This window comes from Euleptes europaea, chromosome 17 (genome assembly GCF_029931775.1).
Source record: "Euleptes europaea isolate rEulEur1 chromosome 17, rEulEur1.hap1, whole genome shotgun sequence".
Lineage (NCBI taxonomy): Eukaryota > Metazoa > Chordata > Lepidosauria > Squamata > Sphaerodactylidae > Euleptes > Euleptes europaea.
The window spans coordinates 50513046-50538795 of record NC_079328.1 but is presented as its reverse complement, the minus strand read 5'-3'; the positions used below and the strand labels follow the sequence as shown (position 1 = coordinate 50538795).

The 25750-nt window shown below is 54.5% G+C and overlaps 1 protein-coding gene across 1 annotated transcript in view; it reads right to left on the bottom strand.

Moving 5' to 3' along the window:
• The window catches only part of CPNE7 (copine 7), a 29766-nt gene extending 9133 nt beyond the window's left edge, over positions 1–20633 (bottom strand). The window contains exons 1-9 of the mRNA XM_056862892.1: positions 20440–20633; positions 6255–6437; positions 5448–5522; positions 5288–5362; positions 4616–4699; positions 2062–2151; positions 1828–1926; positions 1081–1167; positions 631–690 (exon numbers count right to left, since the gene is read on the bottom strand). Coding sequence (XP_056718870.1) covers positions 631–690; positions 1081–1167; positions 1828–1926; positions 2062–2151; positions 4616–4699; positions 5288–5362; positions 5448–5522; positions 6255–6437; positions 20440–20613 — 927 coding nt within the window. The 5' untranslated portion in view covers positions 20614–20633. The remainder of the gene's footprint in view (positions 1–630; positions 691–1080; positions 1168–1827; positions 1927–2061; positions 2152–4615; positions 4700–5287; positions 5363–5447; positions 5523–6254; positions 6438–20439) is intronic.
• Between the last annotated feature and the right edge of the window lie 5117 nt (positions 20634–25750).

Below are 25750 nucleotides of genomic sequence, written 5' to 3'. Positions count from 1 at the left end.
GGCCCCTCCCCTCCCAGCCAAGAGGCCACCAAACAACCGGCCTGCGTGCCTCCCAGGGTGGCCGGCCTCTTGCTTCGGGATGGCTCCCAGGCTGTGGCTCAGAGAGCAGGAAAGCAAGCTGTTCCCTGAATGTTCTGGGATCTGACTCACTCCAGGAAGGAGATGCTCTTTCAAAACGCAATCTGGGCGCCGGTTGTTTTCAAGGGAGAAATCTGTGCGAAGAAGGTCTGACAGCAGGGAGGGTACAATTCCGAGGAGGGAAGGGAGCCAGGTTGGCGCTTGGCCAAGGCCCAGAGTGGGAGGCCGGGAGGATCCGCAGGCGAAGAGCCTCTTCCATAATCAGGGAGGAATTGGCTTGCGAGGGCGTGAGTGCCACGGCCCGGACGGGATGGGTACGTGCCGTTGTTCTGCGGCACATGAGAAGGCAGGAATCGCAGCACCCAAGCAAATGGAGACGATGTGTTTGGGAAAGGGGCCCTCAGACCCCACAGCCCACCCAGGGAGCAGCTTCCTTGGGGAGGGGGAGGCGGAGGGAAGCTCTCTCCCTCCGCAACTTGCTGCTGGCCTCTGGGGCCGGCCGCTGGCCAAGGGCTTGTCACCAAGAGGGGGAGGGCAGGCGCGGCTACTCACCGTGAAGTGGATCTGGCAGCCGCCCATGATGTAATCCAGGAATGAGTAGACCCTATGGATCTTCCAGACAAACAATGTGTTAGCCAATTCCATGGGCGGGCACAGCTGTTGTTCGCCAGTCCTCCTCCAGGCACGGCCAACTTGCTGAGGCTATGTGCCCGTGTGTGCCCGTGTGTGAGAGAGTGCATGTGTGGTGGGGAGAGCAGGGAATGAAGGCCCTGGCCCCGTTCACGGCTCTGTAACCCAGCAGATGCCAAGGAGATGGGCAAGCTCAAGAGGGGCTGGGTTCGGGGAGACTCTCACAGGCACAGCTCTGCTGCAACCAGAGGGGATGTCAGGCTAGCGACAGGGACCAACCCCTTTCTGTTCTGGGCTGCAGAGATGCCTCCCCCTCTCCCCATGATCCTCCTCCAGGGGATAAAGCCTGTCCCGTAGGGTACCCCTGCTCACCTTCAGATCTAAGAGAATGACCACACCTGAGTTTCTGTAGTTTCGCTTCTTCAGCTTGTACTTGGGATTCATGCAGTCCCACTGGATCTAGTTTGGGGGCAGGAGGAGAGGCAGAGAAAGGGCATCAGCGGCACTCCCCCCTCCCCCCTCAAGGAAAGAGGCACGCTGGAAAGGCACGCAAGCTCCTTTCCCAGCCTGGAGTTCCAACGGCAAGCACCATGGGAACAAATGCAGCCAGGGCCGTGTGTGTGTGTGTGTGTGTGTGTGTGTGTGTGTGTGTGTGTGTGCTGGGGCCTGGACTGCCCTGGCTCTAAGGAAACCTTGCCCATGGGCAGACACACTTCCTATGCATGTGCACAGTCCCTAGGGTTGCCAGCTCCGGTTTGGGAAATTCCTGGAGATTTGGGAGTAGTGCCTGAGGAGGGCAGGGACTGGGGAAGGGAAGAAACTCAGTGCAGATGTGATGCCATAGAGCCGGCTGGCCCGCTGAAACTGCCATTTCCTCCAGGGGAACGGATGTCTGTAGTGTGGAGATCCGTTGCAATCCTGGGAGAACTCCAGGAAGGTGGCAACCCTAAGCGTCCCCTGGGCTTGCATGCCAAGCAGTCATTTGTGGAAACTTGTACTGTTTGGGGGGGATGTACCAAAAAGCGAAGGGAGGAGGGCGCCCACTTGGAGCGCCCGTCCCCCCTAGGTGGCGTGGGGCTGTGCCTTTCCTCCCTCCCCCCCCCACACACATGCACCAACCTTGTTGCCCCCCATAGCTTTCTGCATCTCCTCAAATGTTGTGTAAAACTCTCCGATGAAGTCGTGTTTCCCTCGGGAATCATAGTCGAAGACCACACACTGCAGGGCACATGGAGAGAAGAAGCCAAGTTCACGCCAGAAGCCAGACACACACACCCCCGCCGCCTCCCAGCCAAGGGGCTCCCAGGCTCACCCTGCATTAGCCAGCCACAAGCTCCCCCCCACGGCACCTACCCGCAGCTTCCGTTTCTCCTCGCAGCTGCAGAGGGAGTTCAGAGACACTTTGAACGGCTCCCAAACGGGGCTCAGGTTGTTCTTGACAAACTGCAAAGCACAGGCGGGAAAGGGGGCTTGGTTCCCAGCAGACAGAACGATTCTCCTGGGGCCACCCCACACCCGGGGGGCCACTTTCCCCTGGAGACTTGCCTCAGTCACGGCCGGAATGCTTTCCTCCCAAAGTCCTGAAGGCCTGCCTGCGTGGGCAGGGGGTGGCAACTATTAACTGAAGAGGGCATGGCTGGTAGGTTTGCCAGCTCTGGCCGGGGAAATTCCTGGAGGTTTAGGGGTGGTGCTTGCGGAGGGGATCATTTAGGGATGGTATAGGATAGCGTTTGCCCTCCAAAACTGTCATCTTCTCTAGGGGAACTGAGGAGGAGGCTGAAGTTGGTTCCAGTTCGTTCCCTATTCCCAGTTCCTTATTCGCATCTAGTTCCTGAATGATATTGAGGACAATTTAAAAGCCCTGCACCCCAAAATAAGGATTGGACCACCACATATCATACACCCCCACATTCAGGGGACTGTGCCCTCCGAGAGGGCACATGCTGGGTCCCGGTCCAAAGTCCGGTTCTTGTGCCAGCTGTTCCCAAGTGGGGTGCCCCCAGGACAAATGCACATACAGACCTGAACTGAGGTCTGTATTCTGGAGACCAGTTGTAATTCCAGGAGAAGTCCAGACTCCACCACCTGAAGATTTGCAACCCTTGTTGCTTGGGTTTTGCCTTGTGAGGGCCTTTCATTGGACTCATTTGGGTGGGTTGTTCCAAGGGGCTAGCTCAGGCTGTGAAGGCATCTGACTGTCTAACACCAACGTCTGCCGCTGCCTTAACCTGAGTCAAAGGCGGTTTCTGCCCAACAACAGGCTCCTGTGCGTTCTCTATTGCTGGTACGTCTGCCAACCCAGCACCACGGCAACGGGGCTTCCACATGGCGGGGTTTTTTAAAATTGGCAATTGAATGTTGTTATACTGATATCATGTTATAACAGTGTAACAGCTTTTCTGAATTCCTAGCTTTCATTTTTTTTTAAAGGAAGCCTCTAGAGTCTTTTGTTATGGTAATGTGCTTTTCCGCTTATATCTCCGTAACAAAAGAGGCTAGAGACTTTCTTTTTGAAAAAATGAAAATTGGGTATTCAGTTAACTTGACACACGCACATTTTATACTGTGATACCAATATAAAGATATTTAATTGCTAATTTTAAAACAACCCCCCCCCCAATAAGGAGGAGGCGATGGGGCAAGGGAAATGGCTTGACCTGTGGGTTGGGAAATCCGAACTTTCCCAACCTCACAGCAGTCATCCAGGATTTACTGCAATCTTTCCCAAAACTTTGCAGCAAAGCAGGTTTGAGAAAGATGGGAGAAAAGCTGGAGAACCCCCAGGAGATACCCAAATGCACCACTGTGCTGTGGGGAAGCAGGACCCCCCCACCCCGGGCTTCCCGACAGCACTGAATCCAGGGCAAATAACTTGCGTGGAAATAGCCAGAGCCTTGGTCAGCCGCACTCCATATTCTGCCTCCTAATTTTGTCAGCAGTTCTCCAAGATCTGGAGCAGAAAAGGGTCTTTCCTGCTACCCAAGATCCTTTAACATGAGATGCCAGAGTTTGAACCACCAGTGTGCAAATGCCTGCTCTAGCAATGAGCCACGGTCCCTCTGACTGCAAGAGAAAAGCAGAGCTCTGGATTTGGGCTCATGAATCCCTGAAGCTGCCTTATGCAGAGATGAAAAGTTGGGGCATCGGACTCAGTCTCAGCCTCTCTGACTGGGAGGGTCGCTCTGAGGTCTCCTGCAGAGGAAGGGCTTTCCCTCCACAGGCCTCCTGAGGTCCTGCAATGGGAGAGGCCCCCACGGGTCAAGCCTTCTACAAGCTTGCAAACATGGGGACCCGAGGAGGCCATCTGGCTTGCTACAGTGGCCGGCCAGACACTTCTGGGAAGCCTACAAGCCCTCTCCTAAAAGCCTCAGTGGTGGTGGGAAGGGCCGTCGAGTTGCAGCTGACCCATGGCGACCGTAGGGTTTTCAAGGCCAAAGGCTAACAGAGGTGGTTTGCCATTGCCTGCCTCTGCTGAGAGACCCTGGACTTCCTTGGTGGTCTCCCAGCCAAATACTGACCAGAAGTCAGAGATCTGACAAGATCGGGCCAGTCGGGGCCACCCAGTTCAGGGCCCTGTCAGCCTTGGGGGTGTTTTAGCTCTTGAGACCACAGAGTGGGATATGCCCTGGGTCCGTGAGGGGCCCCATATATGACCCGTGCTCTCTTCTGTCTCCCCCCAGTCTAAAAGCCAAAGAGGGTGGGAGATAGAAATGCTGGAGAAAGGGGAGGAGACGAGGGTGTGGGGTGGATGGTCTGTTCTCGAGGACGGTCCCAGGCCCTCTTCCCCTTCACAGTTTCCCTCCTCCCCGCCCAGCAGAGCCCTGGGCCTCCTCTTCCGCCCTTCTGTTGTAGGGGCTCCGTGGGTGCACAAGGAACGATCCCTTTTTGACTGGGTGGAAGTTCTTACCTCAGTGCGGTGCACCAGCTGCTCACTGCCGTCATCATTGATCCGGTAGATCTCCAGGAAGGGATCTGATTTGCTGAACAGATCCTGTGGGGAGACACAGCAAGGGCACCTTACTTTTATGCCACCCTCCCCTGGGTATTCTCACATGTAGGTTGGTCAGGACTGGATGTTACCAGAAGTGAACTCACCCACGGGCATGAGCCACTGCCCGTTGCTGTCCTCCCGGCACGGGGTTCTTCTTGCCCTCTGCCGCTAGCCTGCCCTAGGCAGCATTACCCAATCCCAAACCCGTCTTCAGGGAAAGAAGCGCTGCAGGTTCCCACACACTCCCACTAGTGCCCTCAGCCTCTGCCCTCCCCTTCACTGGGTGAGTGGATTGGGCACCATGTGGCTAAAGCCCTCTCATCTGCATGTTTGGGGTAGGGATTTACCAGCACCCACCCCCAATTACCTGCCTTGATGAATTGAGAAGTGGAGGGGGAAAATTCCCTCCACATGTGACACTCTAGGAATTTCCTTTAACCTCTGTGGTAAAGACCATAGAGACCAGGGCAGGCAGCCTAGAGTGTCAGCTGGAAGTGACATCTCCTCCTCCCTCCTCCTCCTCCACCCCCCCCAAATCTCCTGGCATTTGCCAAGGTAGTGTTAGGGATCCTATGTGGGTCTGGCTACCTTGTCATCTAGCTTCTTGGCACGGAAGAAGAGCTCCACAAAGCCGTTGTCCCCGGAAATCTCTTCGGAGGTCACCTGTCAAAGAGGAGCTAAAGTCAAAGTGGGATGGCCTGAGGAGACCCAGAGGCCAAGGGGCCAGGACAACGGACGGGACACTCACTGTAATGGTGGATTTGCCAGCGCACTTGCCGTACTTCAGAAACAGCGGCTTGGTCACCCGCTTCTGGGCCACAATCTGCAAGGGAGAGCACAGGCGGGGACTTTGTGAGCAGCACCAGGATTCATTTGCATGAGTCGTCTCTCTGTGATCTCGACAAGCCCCTCGGTGGTGCATCTCTCCACCACCTGAAGTGGCTCCTGCCAAGCCCTGGAAGAAGCTTGTCTTCTGAAATCCGCGGGTGTGAGGACTGCAAGAAACAAAAAGTGCCCAGGGCGGGGGGGCTCCTCCATTCTGGCCTTCTGACTGGGAAGTGGACTCTGGCTACTCCGGGCTAAGGAAAAGGTACTCTGTGCCTCTTTGGGGACCCAGGACATGGGCTGGCTGGCAGGAGCAAAAATATCCTCCTCTTGCAGCCTGCCGGGAGGGGGGTGGGTGGCAGCACGTGGCACGCAGGCCTGTGGGAGCTGCTCAGAGCCTCAGGAGACTTGCTCATCACCATATCTCACATGAACCGCCCAGCAAAGGATGGGGGGCGGTGAGGGGGCTGGAAACCACACGCAATTACCTGCTTGCTGCAAGAGCGTGGGGAGCACCAGCCCCCCCACCAGGGCACGCCTGCCTCTCGCTGGGAAGGGAAATTGCTCTGGAGGAGCTGCAGAGGCCGGCCTGGCTGCTGGCTCTCCAGTTGCTCCTCTGCCTTTGCTCTGCTCTCTCTCCTGGAGACAAACAGCTCTTCCGTGCCGCTCCCACTCTTGCGCCTGGCCACAGTCCCCCGCAGCCTGAGATGCGTCACCTGCCTCTCCTCACCTGGCCCACAGTGCATTCCATGCCCCCCAGGAAGTCGTCATCATGCGTCCCGATGCTGCTGTGGCCGTGAATGTCGTAGACCTCAAAGCGTAGCTTCTGCACCTCTTCAAAGTAATAGTCAACCATGAAGACCTTGGCAAAGGTGGGGTTCAGGTTGCTCTTGATGACCTCGGATCTTTCCACCTGGAGCACACGGATGAGAAATGGCAAGGAGGCCCATCAGTGGCTGTGGGCCAAGAGAGGTCAGGGCAGGCTGCAGAACCAGAGGCAGCTTCCCAGGGAAGGGCAGTTGGTGAGGGGCAACCGGATGCCCGGCTGTGACCCTCATGCCCTGCTTGTGGGCTTGCTGTGAGCAGCCAGCTGGCTGCTGTGGAGAGGGGCTGAGCCTCAGTGGTAGAACATCTGCTTGGCATGCAGAAGGTCCTAGTTTCAATCCTCGGCATCTCCAGTTAAAGGATCTGCCAGAAGGTGATGTGAAAGACCTCCGCTTGAGACCCCGGAGAGCCACTGGCCTTGATGGACCAAAGGTCTGATTCAGTATAAGGCAGCTTCATGTGTTCATTTTGGGGGAGAGGCTGCGGCTCAGTGAAAGAGCCTCTGCTTGGCATGCAGAAGGTCCCAGGTTCAATCCCAGTCTCACCAGTTTAAACGGACCAGGCAGTAGGTGATGTGAAAGACCTCAGCCTGAGAACCAGGAGAGCCACTGCTGGTCTGAGCAGACAATACTTACCTTGATGGGCCAGTGGTCTGTCTCAGCAGAGGGCAGCTTTGTGTGTGTGTGTGTGTGTTGTGGCGATGCCTGACTAAATGGGCCTTTGGCCTGAAACAGTAGAGACCGATAGGGAGCCAGTGTGGAGGAGCCCCTGGAAGGCTGGCTGAGCTTTGGCCAGGATCCAGGTCCATCCTTGCCATGGATGGCCTTGAGCGAGCCACAGCTCGAGCAAGAGCAACATGCCTCACAGGGTGTCCACACAGGGGCCCTCCTTGCAGAGTGGGCCTCTGCTGCTCCTGGGGGCGGGGGGCAGATAGACGTCCACCTTGGTCCTGAAGGCCCACCAGAGGGTTTGCTGCCCTGCCTCCCATTCAACCAGAGTGCAAGGAAGAAATGAGCCATGTAGCTCTTCAGTTGGGAAGCCATGTCAGGATGGTGGCTTCATCACCTAAGTGAGAACAGGACCTGGGAAAACCCCTGAAGGACTCACTGGAAGAGAGCCCAAGGCCACCCCGACCCGCTTTCCCAGAAGAGAGGGGCTTTTGGGGAAAGTGAGCAAGCTAGCTAGCCAGGGGCCATCTTTTATAAACCATATTCATGCAGGGGGAAATGGGAGAGCCCCAAAGCCCCCGGCTGTGCCCCAAGGCCCAGGTCAGACAGCCGGGAGGAGGGTTCAAACAGCTCTAGTGAAAGGCAGATTGCAGTTTCGCACCTTGAGGTGGCAGAAAAGGGACGGGAGGGGCCACGAGGCCTGCCCCCCCCCCATCTCTGCATCACTGCTCTTTAAGGGACAGGGGCTGGCATCGGCCTGACTGTCTTAAGGAAATGGGACAGAATTCTGTCTGAACATTCAAGGAACAGAATGTTAGCCTGGAGAATGCAGATGAGATGCTAATGAGCTCTTCCCCAGGCAGGCACCGATCCCAGTTTCTATGGGGAGGCATTGTCAGGGCGCCAGGCGGAGGGGCAGTGGATTACCCAAGGATGGTGCTGTGGGGGGAGGCACTACCGCTGAAGTCATCGCACCGCTACCCCATCGCCCTGAGACTCATCATTTTTAAACCCCCTTTGCCCCATCCTCCTGCTCCACCCAGGGAATGGTGGGCTTTCCTTCACTGGGAGGTTTCAAGCAGAGGCCAGACAGCCAGAAAGCTGTGGCTGTGGAGTTCCTGCATTTGGAAGGGGGTGGAGGTTGAAGTAGGTCCCTAGGTGACCTTCCCACTTTCCAGTGTTCTTATGCCTAATGCAGAGCTCCAGTTCTCAGGGACCTTTGCCGGCTCCGTTGGCATGAATGGGAAGTGTGCAGTGGAGAGATGTACATAGAAGTATATGGGAGCATGTGGAGAAGATGTGCCTTCCAGATGCAGTCCAGATGCTGCTTCTTCCCCAGCTCAGATTTTGGATTCCTGCTCAACCCCCCCTCCTGCCTGGGGCCCTCCCCTACCCCCTCACTGGGAAGTTCTCTTCTCTCCCCCAGAAATTTCTCTCGCCAGCAGGGGAGGCAAGCAGGGTTAGCGTCAACAATGGCTCTGCTTTCCGTGGGGATCAAGCAGAAGCGGTTCCCGCCTGCTGCCTCAAAGCCTGATTGCATTTGGGTTTCAATGAGCCAGCCGGAGGGATGCCGACTCCATAGCAATCGATTCCCCTAAAGCTCCTTTATCTCAGGAAACCTCACCAAATATCTTCCCTCTAATGAACGGGGATTTATTAATTAGATGCAATAACTGTCAGCTCTAATCGGGTTGAAGAGTGTGGCTAAGCTCATCCCTGCCACAGCCACACACCCCCCCCCCCGAAAAGCCCTGGCTGAACAAACGTTTAGAGTTGGGGCCAAACAAACACCAAGTTCTGCAGCAGCTAAGCCACGCTTGGATCTTCCAGTGTTTCCTTTTATGACTAGATTCGAATCCAGCAGCACCTTAGGGACCAACAAGATTTCTAGGGTATAAGCTTTCAAGAGTCTCTCGAAAGCTCATGCCCCCAAAATCTTATTGGTCTCTTTGGTGCTACAGGACTCGAATTCTGTGTGGTGACAGTTCTGGTCACCACACCTAAAAAAGGATATTACAGAGCTTGAGAAGGTGCAGAAAAGAGCAACCAAAATGATTAGGGGACTAGAGCAACTGTCCTATGGGGAGCGGTTAGGTCACTGAGGGCTGTTTAGCTTGGAAAGAAGGCGGCTGAGGGGAGACATGAAAGAGGTCTATAAAATTATGCATGGTTTGGAGAGAGTGGACAGGGAGAGGTTTTTCTCCCTCTCCCATAATACTAGAACACGGGGTCATCTGCTAAAGCTGGAGGGTGAGAGATTCAAAACAGATAAAATGAAGTATTTTTTCACACAACGCATAGTTAAATTGTGGAACTCCCTGCCCCAGGATGTGGTGATGGCTGCCAGCTTGGAAGGCTTTAAGAGGGGAGTGGACATATTCATGGAGGAGAGGGGTATTCATGGCTGTTAATTAGAATGGATACTAGTCATGCTGCATACCTATTCTCTCTAGTATCAGAGGAGCATGCCTATTATTTTGGGTGCGGTGGAACACAGGCAAGATGGTGCTGCTGCAGTCGTCTTGTAAGTGGCTTCCCAGAGGCACCTGGTTGGCCACTGTGTGAACAGACTGCTGGACTTGATGGGCCTTGGTCTGATCCAGCAGGGCCTTTCTTATGTTCTTATGAATCTAGCTCTTCTCCTGCAGACCAACGTGGCTGCCTGCCTGAAACTTCTTTAAAATGAGAAAGCCATAGAGGCAGAATAGGATCAGGGTCAAAATGCAAGGCATTTCTCCTTCTTCTGTGCTGTTTGCTCAATAGACTCTCTCATCCAAGCTTCTGCTAACTGGGTTGGGGAAAAGCCAGGTACATCACTCCCCATTGGATTCTAAATCTGGAAACTTGGAGCCCACTGTTGCCTCCGTCACACGGCGTGTGGGGACAGCCTCCGTCTCTCTGGAGCTGTCCAGCAGAACCTGCCCAGACTGCTGCAACGGGGCCAACAGGATGTCGCTGCCACCAGGTTTCATTTGGCCACACAGACAACAGACAGCCGGGAGAGGGACCGGGAATGGCCCTGGCGCTGGGCCTGGTCATGTTAGCTGCTGTGGAGGAATGGCCTGGAGTGCTCTGGTGTAAGTGGGATGTGTGTGGCAAGCCCCCCCCCCCAGTCCTCAGTTCCCCCATTCAGTCTGCTCCTTTGTCAAAAGAGACTTTTTCAAGAGCATTGTGGGGGGGTCTCCAGTTCTCCTGTCCACCCTGCAAAGTGGTGGCCCAGGAAGCGTGTGTGAAGATGATGATGATGATGAAGAAGAGTTGGTTTTTATATGCTGGCTTCCTCTACCACGTAAGGGAGACTCAAACTGGCTTACAATCACCTTCCCTTCTCCTCCCCACAACAGACACCCTGTGAGGTAGGTGGGGCTGAGAGAGCTCTAACAGAGCTGTAATTTGCCCAAGGTCAACCAGCTGGCTTCGTGTGTAGGAGTGGGGAAACAAATCCCATTCACCAGATTAGCCTCTGCAGCTCACGTGGAGGAGTGGGGAATCAAACCCGGTTCTCCACATTAGAGTTCACCTCTCCAAACCACCGTTCTTAACCACTACACCACGCAGGCTCTCTTTTCTGCTAGATTTCCCCAAGACAGACCCCAGGGACTCTCCTGGTGCAAACTCATGTGCAAGCCTCAGCCAGAGTTGCTGAGACTCTGGTGCCAGGGCATGTTCCAGACCTTTGTGTCGGAAGTTGGCTTCGCTGTCACACAGTCATTCTTGTCGTGATTTTTAAATAACACCAAAGCTCGAAATTGTAACTTTATCAATGTGAGGGGAAAAACGCCCATCTGGGACCCTGGCCAGAGTGATTTTCCATGGCTGTTAATGTGGGCCAAGCAGCTAGCCGGACTCCCTTGGAAACACAAGAGCCCATTTCGGTATTGATTTTCGCCCTGCACTCTCAGCACGGACAACCTATCTGCATTGCTCGCTACAGAAAACAAATTAGCCTCTCTAATGGCCAGGCGGCCTCATTCCAGGAAGGGAGCTTGTGCTACAAGCAGAGATGTGTGTGGGCCCCATTTTTGGCTGCTACAAACACGCCGCCCTGTGCCTTGCCAAAAGACCACGAAGCCCCATGCCCCGTCCCTGGCAGAGAGAAGAAGGGCAGGACCCATATAGCTGCTCTATCGGATCAAACTCCAGATCCTTGCAGGAGCCAGCCAGATGCCCCAGAAGTCCCCCAAGCAGGGTCATTCAAGACAAAGTTTTCCCCTCTTGTCCCCAGAGGTATACTGCCTCTGAATATGGAGGTTCCCTTTAGTCACAATGATTATTAGCTTTTGATTGACTCCGAATCCAATATTCCTTTCTGGGTCACTCACTGCCAATTCATATCCAGTTTAGTGCGAGTGTGAAGTTAGGATTTTTGCCCCACTGTGCTTCACTTCACCCTTCCTCACTGTAAGCAACATTTCCCCTTGTGCTGCCCTTTCAGCTGGGTCAGAGGGGTCCTCCTCCGTCTTCGCAACCTGAATAATTTGGTGCCATCTGCCCAGATGGCCGCTTCGCCTCTCACCCCCAATTCCGGCTCCAACACCAATACAGATCTCTGAGGGCCCGGCGGATTTACTTCCCCCCATTGAAAGCACTCTCCCTTTACTCCCCCTCCCAGTTTCTAATTCATGAGACAACCCACCCTCGTACCCCACGACTGCTACACTTGTGCAGGAGCCAGTGGGGAGGGACTTTGTGGAAAGAACACACACGAACACATGAAGCTGTCTTATAGTGAATCAGACCCTCGGTCCATCAAAGTCAGTATTGTCTACTCAGACCAGCAGCGGCTCTCCAGGGTCTCAGGCAGGGGTCTTTCACATCACGTGCTGCCTGGTCCTTTGAGCCGGAGATGCCGGGGATTGAACCTGGGACCTTCTGCATGCCAAGCAGATGCTCTACCACTGAACCACAGCCCCTCCCCAAAGCTTTGTGGAAATCCAAGTACGCAATGAGTCCTGGGTCACTCTTGCCTGTGTGTTTGTTAACTTTCTCAAAGCATTCCAAAGGGTCGGTTAGCCAGAACTTCCCTGTGCAGAAGCAGTCCTGGCATTTTTGACAGAAGGGCTTGTTCTTCTACATGCCTTGCAATTCAAACTCCGATAAGAGTTCCCACCAATTTCCTCCGAACCGGCAAACCGGCCCGTAATTTCCTGGCTTCCCTCTGGAGCCTTTTTGCAAAGCGAGTGTCGTGTGTGCTAATTTTCATTCCTTGAGTAGGGAGGTTGGTTTCGTGCCAAGTTGCATATTATGGTGAGGAGCTCAACAGCTTCCTCTCTGAGCTCTTTAAGACCCCTCGGGTGTTTGCCATCCAGACCTGGTGACTTGCTGGCTTTTAATTTGTCAATTATTCCGGATTGTCCCAGGCGACCCGGGAAGCGTGCAAACAGGATGGAAATGGAGATAATCAGACTCTGGTATTTGCCCTCCAGCATCTGGCCCACAGATGTCTGCTGCCTCGGAACAATATGGATAAACCCATCCACTGCTCAGAGTAGCAGAGCAGGCACCAGAATGTGGATTATCCCCGGCATTCTCTCTGTATACTGGATCTGTTGACGAAGAAGAAGTGCTTGCCGGCTTGCCTGGTGTCCATCACCAAAAAGATTTCTGCGCTCTGCCCCTGCTTTATGGAGACCTCCTCTGACCTTTATCTGCTCACCTGCAGCAGCACCCCTCCCCATGCTATGCTTGCAACATTTATTTATTTAATGCATTTATACCCCACCTTTCTTCCCAATGGGGACTTAAGGAGGCTTACATAATTCTCCTCTCCTCCATTATATCCTCACAACAACAACCCCCGTGAGGTAGGTTGGGCTGAGAGGTTGTGACTGGCCCAAGGTCAGCCAGCGAGCTTCCATGGCAAGAATGGGGATTCGAAACTGGTTCTCCCAAATTCTAGTCCAGCACTCTAACTGTTACACCATACTGGCTTGCTGAGGTCCAAAAACAGCTTTGGCTGGTGTTTGTGTGTGTTCCTACTTTTGGGCAAGGGGCTTGGCAGGGCTGGGCTTTCCTTCTGTGATTCTAAGACTCAGAGCCAAATAAAATTAGCCTTGCAAAACCTGAATCTTAGCTTGAGCAAAGCAGAGACCAATGCAAGATCTAAGTATGCTAAGGGAAGCTCTGCTGAATCTGAGTTGCTCATTAGTGCTGGGCTTCTGGGGACCTCACTGTGGCCCCATTAACAGCAGGCAAAAGGGTGAAGCCAGAGGCAGAATTTGGCAATGATTTGGCCCATTGCTGGGCTGTACAATGCAGCAACCAGGCACATTTTTTGCTCCTTGGCTCAACATACCTTGTGAGCAATATGATCTGCCTGAGGAGAGGCGGACCGCTTTGCTTTGCTTTCCCTCATCATGAGTCAGGGAGCCTCAGCATGAACTGAGCGGAGCACCTCGGTGTCTCTTGCAATGTGGCAGGGGATGTTCTGGTGCTACGCTCAGATTCCACATGCCAAGAGTGATGCTGCTCCAGCACCTTCTGGCCTCTTGCAGGGGTTCCTCCTGCCTGCCTGCCATGCCCCTCATGCACGGCATGGGGTGTTCTCCTAGCAATGGCTGAGGCTTTCCAGCAGAGCCGTCAGGCTCAAGGTTTGGGGGGCAGAGACACCAGATCGTCCTTCTTTGGATTTTTTTTTGGGGAAGTTTCCAAACACCTAGGAATTCGTTAGAGTCTCTTTTAATACTATATATTCTGGACTGAGAGCTGGTGTGGCCTGGTGGTTAAGAGAGGCAGACTCTAATCTGGAGAACCGAGTTGGTTTCTCCACTGCTCCACATGAAGCCTGCTGGGTGACCTTGGGCCAGTCACGGTTCTCTCCGAACTCTCTCAGCCCACACAGAGGCAGGCAATGGCAAACCACCTCTTGAATGCCTCTTGTCTTGAAAACCCTCTGGGGTGGCCCTAAGGCAGCTGTAACTCGATGGCACTTTCCACCATTTTGGACTGGTCTGAGAACATCCGAATGCCTTGCCACTCCACTTCCTCTTGCCCCCTTCTCTGAGACCCCCCCCCCCAGCATAGCACTGCCGCTCTGGGCCTGCTGATTTCTGCAGCAAGGCAAGCCAAGGTCCAGGGGCCCCTCCAGCTAAGGAAGACTTCTGATGGTCAAGCTCTTGTTAAAGACCCAGGTGCAAGCCGTGCTCTTCTTTCTCACCAGTTGGCTGCTTAGCCCCCTGATCCCAGCCGACCAGCACCTTCATGAGCCTGAGCCAGAAGGACTGGAGGCTGCAGAGGAGGCATCTGCAACCCTTTCCCTCCCTCCTCCAGTTAAGCCTGATCCCACAGAAAAAGGCACTGCCAGATCCTCTCTCGGTGTTTGTGCGTCTTCCTGCCTTCAGGCTGCCCCAAAAGCTTTAATAACCCTCATTCATCATGCAAATTGCAAGGGCAGAAGGAATTAGTGGGAAGAATGCTATCACCCGGCAACACAACACATTCGGGCTTGGCCTGTGGGTTGGCAGTCGGTTCCTCTGGCAGCTGGCCAGGTCGGCTCCTTTCCTTCCCCCTCCCACCAGCGACAACCAAGCTCCCAATTCACACGATCCCGCTTCTCCAGGTTGGCCTCCTTTTCTCTCCTTGCCTGGAGACAGCTGGGTTTGAAGCAGGTGTGTTGTCTGAATGGTTGGCCTCCTCTTAGTACCCTGTCACTAACTCACCCATGGCGGGGGGGCACTGCTTGCAGAGACGTACGTACGCACATGGCAAATTATTCAGATGATGGAGAGTTGACCAGCTATGGGCACAAATTAGCTGAGTGGAAGTGGAGTGGAAGTACAAACTGTGAAGCTTGCACAGAGCTGGGAACCCCGCTGGGTCATCTAGTCCAACCCCCAGGGTGCAAATAGATGTTAGTCCACATCTTTTTGCAATTCCTCCCAAGAAAATGGGCCCAACAACCTCCCTCCGCCACAGACAATTTGTTCTAGTTCAGAATGCTGTTTGCTGCACAAGCTATTCAGTGCCACAGAGTTCTTCCTTAAGCAGAATAAAAAGATCGCCTTTGGAACCACCACAACAGCTGAGTTGAAATCCCCCTGATCCCTCCCTCTTCCATATCCACAATGAAATGGGACCTGTCTGACCAATAAATGAGCCAGAGCCCCTCAGGAGTGTCAAGCGATCAAGCCTCAATCTCCACCAGGACTCACGATAATAATAATTTGCATATTTCATAGCATTTGACAGAGTTTGGCTTTCTCTGTAAACTTTACAACAACCCTGTAAGGTAGGGTACTATAGTTCTTACCCCTTTATAGCTACAGGAGGGCTGGCAGGATTTGAACTGGGGACTCCCAGCTGACCACAGTAGCTCTCTTGTAAAGAAACCACTCATGGCTTCTGTGCAAACAGAACATTGAATGTCTCCCCCCAGGAAGGCAATTTCTGAGGCTGGGCGCGGCATCCTACTTGCCGACTGGGCACAGATGCCATGCCTCAGCACTTGGCAAATGCGGCCGCACTGCCAAGGAGCTGAAAGGAAAGACGACCACAGAAACCCTCTCATATTTTTGGTGACACAACGAACCGGCCAGGCCGGCCTGCTTGAACTCACTCTGTTTCCCTGTGTGCTGTTGAGCAGCTCTCTGGCAGGCACTGGCTCAGTGAGCAGGCAGGATCTGTGGGGGGGAGGGTGCGGGGTGCAGGTGTGTGGATACTGGCCCACCTGGCTCACGTGTAGCCAGAAGGTCAATCAGCCTTTGTGCCTCCCAGGCATCGGCCCCTCGTCCTTCCAAGTGGGCAGCCAAAATGTGAGCTCACAGCCAAGAAGCCCTTGATAGAGAACGGGCATTGGAAGGTTCAAAGAAGTCATTGTATATACCTCTCCTGGCCCACCTGCCTGGGCTTTATTAGCGCTGCCTGCTCAGAAATCCACAGGAAAAATCTTCCGTGCCAACATCGAACAAGCCTCTGAAGCTAAAGGCAATTAACCCTGAAGGCGTCACAAAAGAGCCGCGTGCCTGCGGGAAGCGAAAGAGGAGACGGCAGCGCCCGCCGAGGATGCCAGACGCGCCCCCGCCCCTTGCAGGCACAAAAGAGGAGGGCTCCAGGCAGCAAGTGGCTGGCAGCGGCCCTGGCAAGGGAACGCACCTGCGGAGGAGGGGCCGGGACAGAGAGAGTCCCCCGTGCAAGTCCAGGAGAATGGGGTGGCCTGTCTGGATCAGACCAAAGGCCCACCTAGTCCGTCATCCTGTTTCTTGAAGTGGGCAGCCAGTTGCCCCTGGAAGGCCTACACGCAGGAAACAGGGGCCAAAGCCTCCTCCTGATCCTAAACCAACAGGCTCCATTTAGTCATCATAGCTAATAGCCATGGATGGAACCATCCTTCATACGTTTGACTAGCCCCCTTTTATAGCCATCTGAGCTAGAGGCCACCCCTATGCCCAGTGGCAAGGGAGTTCCACAAGTGGATGAGACATTGCACAAAAAAGTGCTTTGTTAGCCTTCGGCATCTTGCTCACCAACTTCATTGGGTGCCCCCAAGTTTGAATGTTACGAGAACTGGAGCCCAGGAAAAAAGAGGGAGATAAAACAGAACCCTTTTATTCTGTGGAGGTTCACCCACAGTCATAAAAACATAAGAACGTAAGAAAGGCCCTGCTGGATCAGACCCAGGCCCATCAAGTCCAGCAGTCTGTTCACACAGTGGCCAACCAGGTGCCTCTAGGAAGCCCACAAGCAAGACGACTGCAGCACCACCATCCTGCCTTAGTTCCAAAGCATGCAATATAATAGGCTCGCTCCCTTGATCCTGGAGAGAATAGGTATGTGCCATGACTAGTATCCATTTTAACTAGTAGCCATGAATACCCCTCTCCTCCATGAACACGTCAACTCCCCTCTTAAAGCCTTCCAAGTTGACAGCCATCACCACATCCTGGGGCAGGGAGTTCCACAACTATGCGTTGTGTGAAAAAATACTTCCTTTTATCTGTTTTGAATCTCTCACCCTCCAGTCAATTCCTCCTTTTCCAAGAAGGAGGATACCAAGAAGGTGCTTAGCCCTGTCTGCTCAATTGGAAGGGTAATCTCCACAACATGTGAAGCGGTGGGTGAAGAGAGGGTGTCCAGAGCATATAAAGAGTGCCTTCAGCAGTGAATAATCACTTCCCTCTTGCACACACCTGAGATTAAGGAGCATTATTCAGGGGCTGAATCTGCCTAAGGAGTTCCTTAGGGCAGGGAGGGGCTGCTCCACTTCTGTGGGTTGCATGCCAGCTGGCACTACAGAAGGAGGTGGTTGTAGGAGCCCTGGCTGTACTTACCCATCGCCATCTCACTCGACAGACCCCCCCTTCCTTGCCCTGTAGCTCCTTCTTCCTTACTCTGAACAGGTCTCCTGGAACAGTGGCCTGCTTAACAAGAGGTTTCTCATTCAAGGATCTCAGGTGGTGGGTGAGGGAGGGGCCTTTGCCCCCTGCCGGTCAGGGTTGGGTGGACTCAGCAGAAGCCCGGCACTGCCCTGCCTGGCAGGGCCTCTTTTGTAGGGCTGTGGCAGGCAAGCAAGACCCACCTTGGGGGTGGGGAGAGAAGGCAGGAGCACTTGAAAACACTCTCCAGACCTGGGGGAGACGTCGGTCCACCCAGCCGCTCCCCCCTCTGGCTTTGGTCACTTGCATGTTCTAGCTAGGTAAGAAGTGGAAGGGAAGGTTATAGCCCTGGGGGGCAGGGAAGGATTTTGTTCCAGGACAAGCTAGTTAATTCAGAGATTTTTTATCCTGCCTCTCATCCGAAGTCTCCAGTGGCAGCTAACAAAGAAACAAGATACCATTAAACATAATAAAAATAAAATAAGAAACAGAGCAAAACAGTAATGAATAACTATCTCTCCAATATGGTGCCAGGCAAATTGGTCCAAGCGCAGGCAGGAAGGAAATACCAAGCAATGCAAGGGAAGAGCAAAACCACACAACGCCTAAATCAGTGGTTCCCAACCTTTTTTTGACCAGGGACCACTAGGACTTTTTTGTTCGGTGCAGGGACCCCAAGGTTCAAAATAAAAATTCCGAGAATTTGAAAATAAACTTTAATCATAACTGTTAGTTAAACATTAAACTTAGAATAATATTTGAATACATTTTTTATAATAGAGAACTTTTAATTGAAAATATTAATTTAATATGGATTTATAACTTTGTTTCGCGGACCTTAATTTAGTTCTCGCAGACCCCTGGGGGTCCGCGGACCCCCGGTTGGGAACCAATGGCCTAAATGAATCAGAAGGATGCCTAAAACCCAAACCCACCAGGCTGGCCAACAGGCCAGTGTTTATGGGGAGGGGGTTCCTAGCTGAGAGAAAACTCACTGTCTCCAGCCACTGCCCACCGCTCCTCTGAATATGGGGCAAGGCCTCCGTGGGTGGGTAGGTGGGCTCAGATGGGAGTGAGTGATCCATTGGAGACCCTGGAGAGCAGCTGCCATGCAGAGCAGATGAGATTGACCTGGATAGGCCAGGGCTTTGACTCGGAGGTAGGCAGTCTCATCTGTATAGAATCATAGAATCATAGAGTTGGAAGGGACCACCAGGGTCATCTAGTCCAACCCCCTGCACAATGCAGGAAATTCACAACTACCTCCCCCCCCAACCCCCAGTGACGCCTACTCCATGCCCAGAAGATGGCCAAGATGCCCACCCTCCCATCAGATGGCCAACTAGCCTCTGAACCATTTTAGCCCTGAACCATTCAAGTCTTCAGTGTGGAAAGAAGCACCTTGAATCGTGCTCAGAACCGAAAGGCAACCTGTGCTGTTCTTTTTAGAACTGGAGAGACCTGTTGCCAATAACTGATACTCATCACGATTCAGACCTGAAAACTCTTTTAGGTAATGTAAAACGTTAAGAAGAGGGTGCCTCTGCCCATGTGAGGCAGGCATCCCCTGGAGCACCACTGGTCTCTTCCACGGGGACTATCTGCTTGGGGCCTGCATGGGAGGTTTACGCCTGGGGGCGGGGGAGTCCCAGCTTGCTGTCCCCATCTGACAGTCCACAGCCGGCACCAACAGCCAGCAGCAGCAAGAGTCTCAGCTCGCTGCGTCCGTTGCATGTAAGTGCAGACTTGGCTGGCAAGAGACAGTGCCGTTCTGGAAGCAGCCCGCGGCCACGCTTCCCCTGGCGCCCAGCTGCAACCTCAGTAAATGCTTTTACACGATGGGGAGAGTTCTGTAACATTTAATCTTGTCAAGCATCATGTAGACAGACTGAAGGGCATTAAGATTAGCGGAGGAGGAGATGTCTGGGAGCAGAATGCCCTTCCCAGGCTGGCCTGAAAGCCCTCTGCCTGAGGATGGACTTCAATCCCTGCTCGCCTGCCCGCCTGTCTCTTCCCCCGCCCCCATCTTCAAAGGGGGGAATATCCACACACTGGGCCTTTCTGGAGCAGCTGGCACAAAACTTGCCCATCGAGGTAAAGCAGCCAGGCAGGGCCGGCAGAGCCCAGCTGCAGACAACTGGAGCTAACGAGCCTCTTTTCTGCACTTGAAAAGGTCCCCCCAGAGTCACCAACCAATTAGATTTGGGACAGGAGGAGCCTTTCCTGTCCCCAGATGAGGGATCAAATTCAGAACATGGAGAAATTCATCCAAAGAACCTCTTGAAAAGACTTTGTCACACGCACACGCACGACGCCCCGGACTATCAGGCCCTTTGGCAGTGAACACAAGACTAATGAGCACAGAATGAGTCACAAAAATGGGGAGGGGGCCCTGGCTCAGTGGGAGAGCCTCTGCTTTGCACACAGAAAGGCTCAGGTCCGCTCGCCGGCCTGTCTGTTTGGAGGGTCTTGGGTAGAATAAAGGTCCTCCCTGAGCCGGAGGCTCCGAAGAACGGCTGCGAGGCAGAGCAGGAGATTCTGGGCCAGATGGACAGACCAATGCCCTTCCTCTGCAGAAGGCAGCTTCAGGGCCCCCCAGGAGAGCAGCTTCCTCCCCTGTCCTGCCCCAGTAGCCGGTCCCCCAGAAGCCCTCTGGCCACCCACCCCTCGTGGGCCATCCTCCTGGAAGAGTCTGTAGGCAGCCAGAGGCTCTGCCATCTCAAGCACGGGTGCCAGCCCAAAAGCCACCGCTTGGCAAACCTTGTACCTTGGCATGGTGCCATTTGGGGGGGGGGAATGGGGGCTCAGGGAGCTCCTTCAGCCTCTCGTTTCCATGCTTTCCAACTGGTCATCCTTCCCTGGAAACATGCACCCCCTCCCTCCTAAAAGCTGCCCCTCAACAGTAAACACCCCTGTCCTTCTACCGGCTTAAGCAACAGCCTTCAATTGCTTCTGGGAGATGCCTGGGCTTTGGAAGAGACGTGCACCCCTGCGGAGCAGCCCCCAAGAATGCCTCTCCGGCCCAGGGCTGGAGGGAGCAGCCTGGACAGACTGCTGCACGGTGCCTCCCCCAACCCGAGGTCCCCCAGCCCCAGCCCCTGCCCTGGCCTACCTCCATCCACTGGCCCTGGGACTGCATCAGGAGCACCACGCAGGGATCCGATTTGTTGAGTGTGTCCCGGTCGAGCAGGTGTTTGCAGCTGACTCGCAGCTCCACCTTGGAGACGCAGGTGGCGGAGACCACGCCCAGGTTGGCCTGGGACGCTGGGTCCAGCAGCTCATTCATCCCGGTCAGGAAGAGGGGTCAGCGGCAGCCGCGGGGAGCCAAGCCGGATGCTGGGGACGCTTCACTTGGGGTTCTGGCCGGGAAGCAGCCACTGGCAGGCCTCCGCTTGATGGCAGACTCTGGCGGAGGGCTGTCCAAAGATCACCTGGGGGCACGAGCAATGCTCCTGGCTCCTGCTCAGTTCTGGGGAGTTGCTCACTCCCAGCGCATCCGCTTGGGGAGCACGGAGTTCTGGCCTGTAATCGGTGTGGTCAGGGCAGCCCTTGGAAGCGTGACCCAGAGGAGGTCCGGCCCCTCTTCTCGAGGTTCCTGCCAGGCAGCTGCCAAACGAAGCCAATTAAGTGGATCCCGTCCCCTTCTCCTCGCAAATTAACAAGTGGTGGTTGGTGTGTTGTCGTTTTTCTTCCTCTGCCGGATGCCAGAGCCCACTCACGCTCGCTCAGCGCTGGCACAGACGGATCCCGGGTGCGTATGTGCCCAGGCTCCCTGGCGAGCCGGAGGGATTGCGGGGGAAGGTGGCCTCCTCTTCTGGCCTTGGCCAACCTTTGGCACTTCGGAGAAGAACAGGGGGAGCGGAGAAGTTGACCGGCAATGCCCGTCAGGCAAGTGCCTACAGGAAGCAAGAGTAAGAAAGACGGTGAGAAAGAAGAACCCTCGCCCAGAAGAACCCTCGCCCAGAAAAGCCCTGGATGGGCAAGCACCTGGATGGGAGAGACAGCCCTTTGTGGGAATGTTGTGCCTCAGCCAAGCCAAGTGCGGGGGACAACAAACAGGGGCACCCGCTCCTGGGATGGTGACTAAAGCAAACCTTCATGTTCAGAGGTAGTCAACCTCCAAATCCCAGTGGCAGGAGCCAACATCAGGGGAAGGCTGCTGTGTAAGACAGGATGCTGGACTAGATGGACCACTGGTAGGGTTGCCAACCTCCAGGTACTAGCTGGAGAGCTCCTGCTATTATAACTGATCTCCAGCTTTGGGGGCGTCCTGTTTTGACACTTGTAACATTATGTCACCAGTGGGGTTGCCAAGTCTGGAGATTTGGGGGTGGAGCCTGGGGAGGATTGGGACCTCTGTGAGATGCAAGGCCACAGAGCCCACCCCCTCCAAAGCATCCATTTTCTCCAGGGGCAACTGATGGAGATGAGCTGTAATTCCAGGGGATCCCCAGATCCCACCTGCAGGCTGCTGGCATCCTTAGTCACCGGGCATGATCTGGCATAAGGAAGGTGCTTTTCTCCTAAGCTCTGTGGGCGAGCTCTCGGCTCCAGTGACACCCACTGCTAATCACTGGAATGAAAGATGTGTACCCGGAGACCCCAAGGGAGACGTTTTGGTTCCAAAAGAGGCAAAAGAAGGAGGAGCCATTTCCGAGCACCTCCCAAGGAAGGCCAAGGGGAGCGGCAGTTGATTTTCCCACCCCCAATTCCAGCTTTTCAGGGAGAGCTCTGTAATGCAAGCCAACCTCCAGGTGGGGCCTGGAGATTTCCTGGAATTAAAACGGCTGTCCAGACAGTAGAGATTAGTTCCCCTGGAGAAAATGGCTTCTCTTAACCCTGGTGACGTCCTTCCCCAAATCCTGCCATTCTCAGGATCCACCCCAAACCTTCTGGAATTTGCGGCCCAGAGTTGGCAGCCCCCTGGAGCCCAGAGATGTCGGAACAGTTGCTGGGTGGTCCTGCGGCCATAGCCACAGCCGCTGCAGGCCCAGGCCGGAGCTGAGAGGGGCTGCCGGCCCAGAACTGCAGGGGCTGCTTGGCCAACTGGTCCTGGCCCCCAGCCACCCACCAGGCTCTTTGCTGGCAAGCTGAAGGCCAATCTGCCCCTGCTCAGGCCACACGGCTCCACCCAGTCCAGCTTCCTGTCTCCAGCAGTGGCCAGCCAAGTGCCTCTTCTGGGAGGCTCGGCAGGAGGGCAGAAAGACCGGTGGTCTCCTCTGCTGTGTGCCCCCCGCCCCAGGAAGAGCACTTCACATGAACACGTGAAGCTGCCTTCTACTGAATCAGATCCTTGGTCCATCAAAGTCAGTGTTATCTACCCAGACCAGCAGAGGCTCTCCAGGGTCTCAGGCAGAGAAAGGTCTTTCCCATCACTTATTTGCCTGGTCCCTTAACTGGAGATGCCGGGGATTGAACTGGGCACCTTCTGCATGCCAAGTAGAGGCTCTACCACTGAGCCACAGCCCTTCCCCATTTCCCGACTCATGCGCACGACATTACTTGCAGCTCTTCCTCTAAGAGCAGGAGGCTTTGGAGCAGCAAAACCCCCTCCCAAATGGCACTACATCACCCAGAGGGGCAAGGGCACCTCCTCTGACATGCCCGTGCCCACTGGACAGGCAGGCATCTTGGAGAGAAAAGGCAGCTGAGAGCCTCTCTACCCCCCCCCCCACATTGCTCTCTGACTTCTGAGAAGGTGTATGTGTGTGTGAGTGTGTGTGTGATGCTCTCTTCTTGAGTGGGAGAGTGGATGGGGGGGCAGCCTTTGCACACAATGGAGGGCAGAAGAGGAATCCCCTGGATAAAGCGTGTGCCCAAGAGCAGCCAGCCATTCCTGGGCGCTCTCTGCAGTGGGACAGTGTTCATCGCAAGCTGATGGCCAAGGCCAGGCTCAGGGGGCAGGGTAGGCTGGGCCCTTTTCCTGATGCACCTCTTTGGTAGCATCTGAGCATGTTGTTGATCTCGGTTAAATGCCCCACAGGGCAGGAAGAGGAGGGGCTGTGGCTCAGTGGCTGCGGCATGCAGAAGGTCCCCGGTTCAATTCCCAGCATTTCCAGTTAAAAGGATCTGGTAGGAGGTTACATGAAAGACCTTAGCCCAGGGGTGCCAAAGATAAGGCCTGGGGGCCAGATCTGGCCCCTGAGAACTCTTATCCGGCCCGTGAGCCAACCGAGGCAGCCACCCCCCTGCTCCAGAGGTGTGAATTATCAAAGACTGTTAAATAAAAGAAAATACTGTAACGGTGTTATTGTTTTAAGCATATCTGTATTTTCAGTAAAAAATAAAGTAAAACATAATACAATTAATTGGCGTTGCCTGTGTTTTCTATACAATCTGTATAGAAGAGCCGGCGTGGTGTAGTGGTTAAGAGCGGTGGTTTGGAGCGGTGGAGTCTGATCTGGAGAACCGGGTTCGATTCCCCACTCCTCCACATGAACGGCGGATCCCAGCTGGGTGACCTTGGGCAAGTCACAGCTCTGTTAGAGCTCTCTCAGCCCCACCTACCTCCTAGGGTGTCTGTTGTGGGGAGGGGAAGGGAAGGCGACTGTAAGCCAGTTGGCGTCTCCCTTAAGTGGTAGAGAAAGTCAGCATATAAAAACCAACTCTTCTTCTATCTCCAGTACCTGGCATTACATTTGATGGTACACATGGCCCGGCCTGACCAAGTGACATTTATGTCATATTCGGCCCTCTTAACAAATGAATTCGACCCCCTGCCTTAGCCTGAGACCCCAGGGAGCCGCTGCCATCCCGAGTAGGCAACAGTGACCTGGATGGACCAGTGGTCTGATTCAGGAGAGGGCAGATTCCTGGGTTCATGTTCTGGGCGAGGGCCCTTGGGGCTCTTCTTGTGGCACAACCCAGCCCATGACTCGGAACTGGCAAGTCCAGATTCCTTGACCCTAGCATTGCTGGGAAGTGGCGAGCAGCAGGGAGCCCCCCCAGAATGGGGAGGAAGTGGGGAGGTTTGCGCCCCTCCAAGCACTCACTTAATTGGACACAGCTGTCGCACCTCCAGCTGGGCAGGGAGACTTCCCCGACCTCCCCATCTTTCCCCCCACACAACACAACACACTCACTCGTTTGCTCTCATGTAGAAAGGCAAACATGCCCCCGGTTGTCTGCACTGACCGACAGGCACATGTGTCCCACTTGCGCACATTCCCATGTCACGCACATACACAGTTGGCCATGCAGGCACACTTCCTTCAACATTCTCCCATGTCTGGTCACCAAGTTTATTTGTTAACAAGTTTTGTTGTTCCCAAAGAGGAAGAACATGCGTGATGAGAAGTGAGATGAAATCAAAGTTACATATGACGGCATCCAGAAGGCTGAGCGTTACACTCCGCACAATTCCAACTGTCTGTCAACATTTGTACAGAATCGCAGATTGTGAAATGACTGCACACATTCATTGCTTTTACTCTTGGGCATTTCTTTTCCAGGCGCCCAGAGCACCAGACCCAGAGACAAGTGCAGCCGTCTTGACACTTCGGGTCAGGCATGCTCACCCACAAGCACCCACAGAGGGACTTGTCACCCGCACGGCAAATACATACACCAAGGGCGAAAATGCATGGTCGCTTTAGCCTCCTTTATTCCGTTTCAGCCAGGATTCAGCCAGGATCGAACACATGCGTTTCGCCAAATGTGCGTTCAATCCTGGCTGAATCCTGGCTGAAACAGGGAATAAAGGAGGCTAAAGCGACCATGTGTTTTCGCCCCAAAAGTGTGGCTTTTGACTTTTTGGTACAGACAAGAAGGGAGCTATGTACGGTTGGCCCCTGAGGTACATATCCTATGCCACATGTCTAGAACTTGGGCTTACACACACAAACGCTTGCCTTTGGACTTCACGGGCACACACAGGTAGCCAACCTTGCTGCCCATCTCCTGTCTGGCATGCCACCTCCAGAAGTGGAGAGGTGTCTGTTGCCTGCTGTCTCCCATGCCGGAGTTCCCTTCTGTAATGCCAAGGGTGTAGCCCCCTGTGCTGAAATTCTGGCATAGCCCTCCACTGTCCCTCTGTGCCCCTTAGGGAGTTCCTAGCTGACCGTGCCCTGTGGCAACCTGCCCAGGGTCCTTGGTCTCCCCCACTCACCTGGCTGCCCATGGCAGAGCGTCCCTCTTGCCGCCGGCCGGGGCTCACTGCCTGAGCATCCTCTGCCGGTGCCAGCATCCGCGCTCTGCCTCCTCCACAGCCTGGCGAAGCCTCTTCAGCGAAGCCCTGCAAGTGAGACTCGGCAGCAGCGGCGGCACAGGCGTTAACTCCTTGAGCGCCAGTCTGCTCCAAAGGCATTTGTCAGACTTGGGAAGGGAGGGGGTTGTGTCCCTCAGAGTCCGTGTCCACCTCGCCTGGTGGAGTGCCAAGTCATTCCTTGAGCCCAGACCCCCTTTTTTGTTCTGCGCCATCCGCT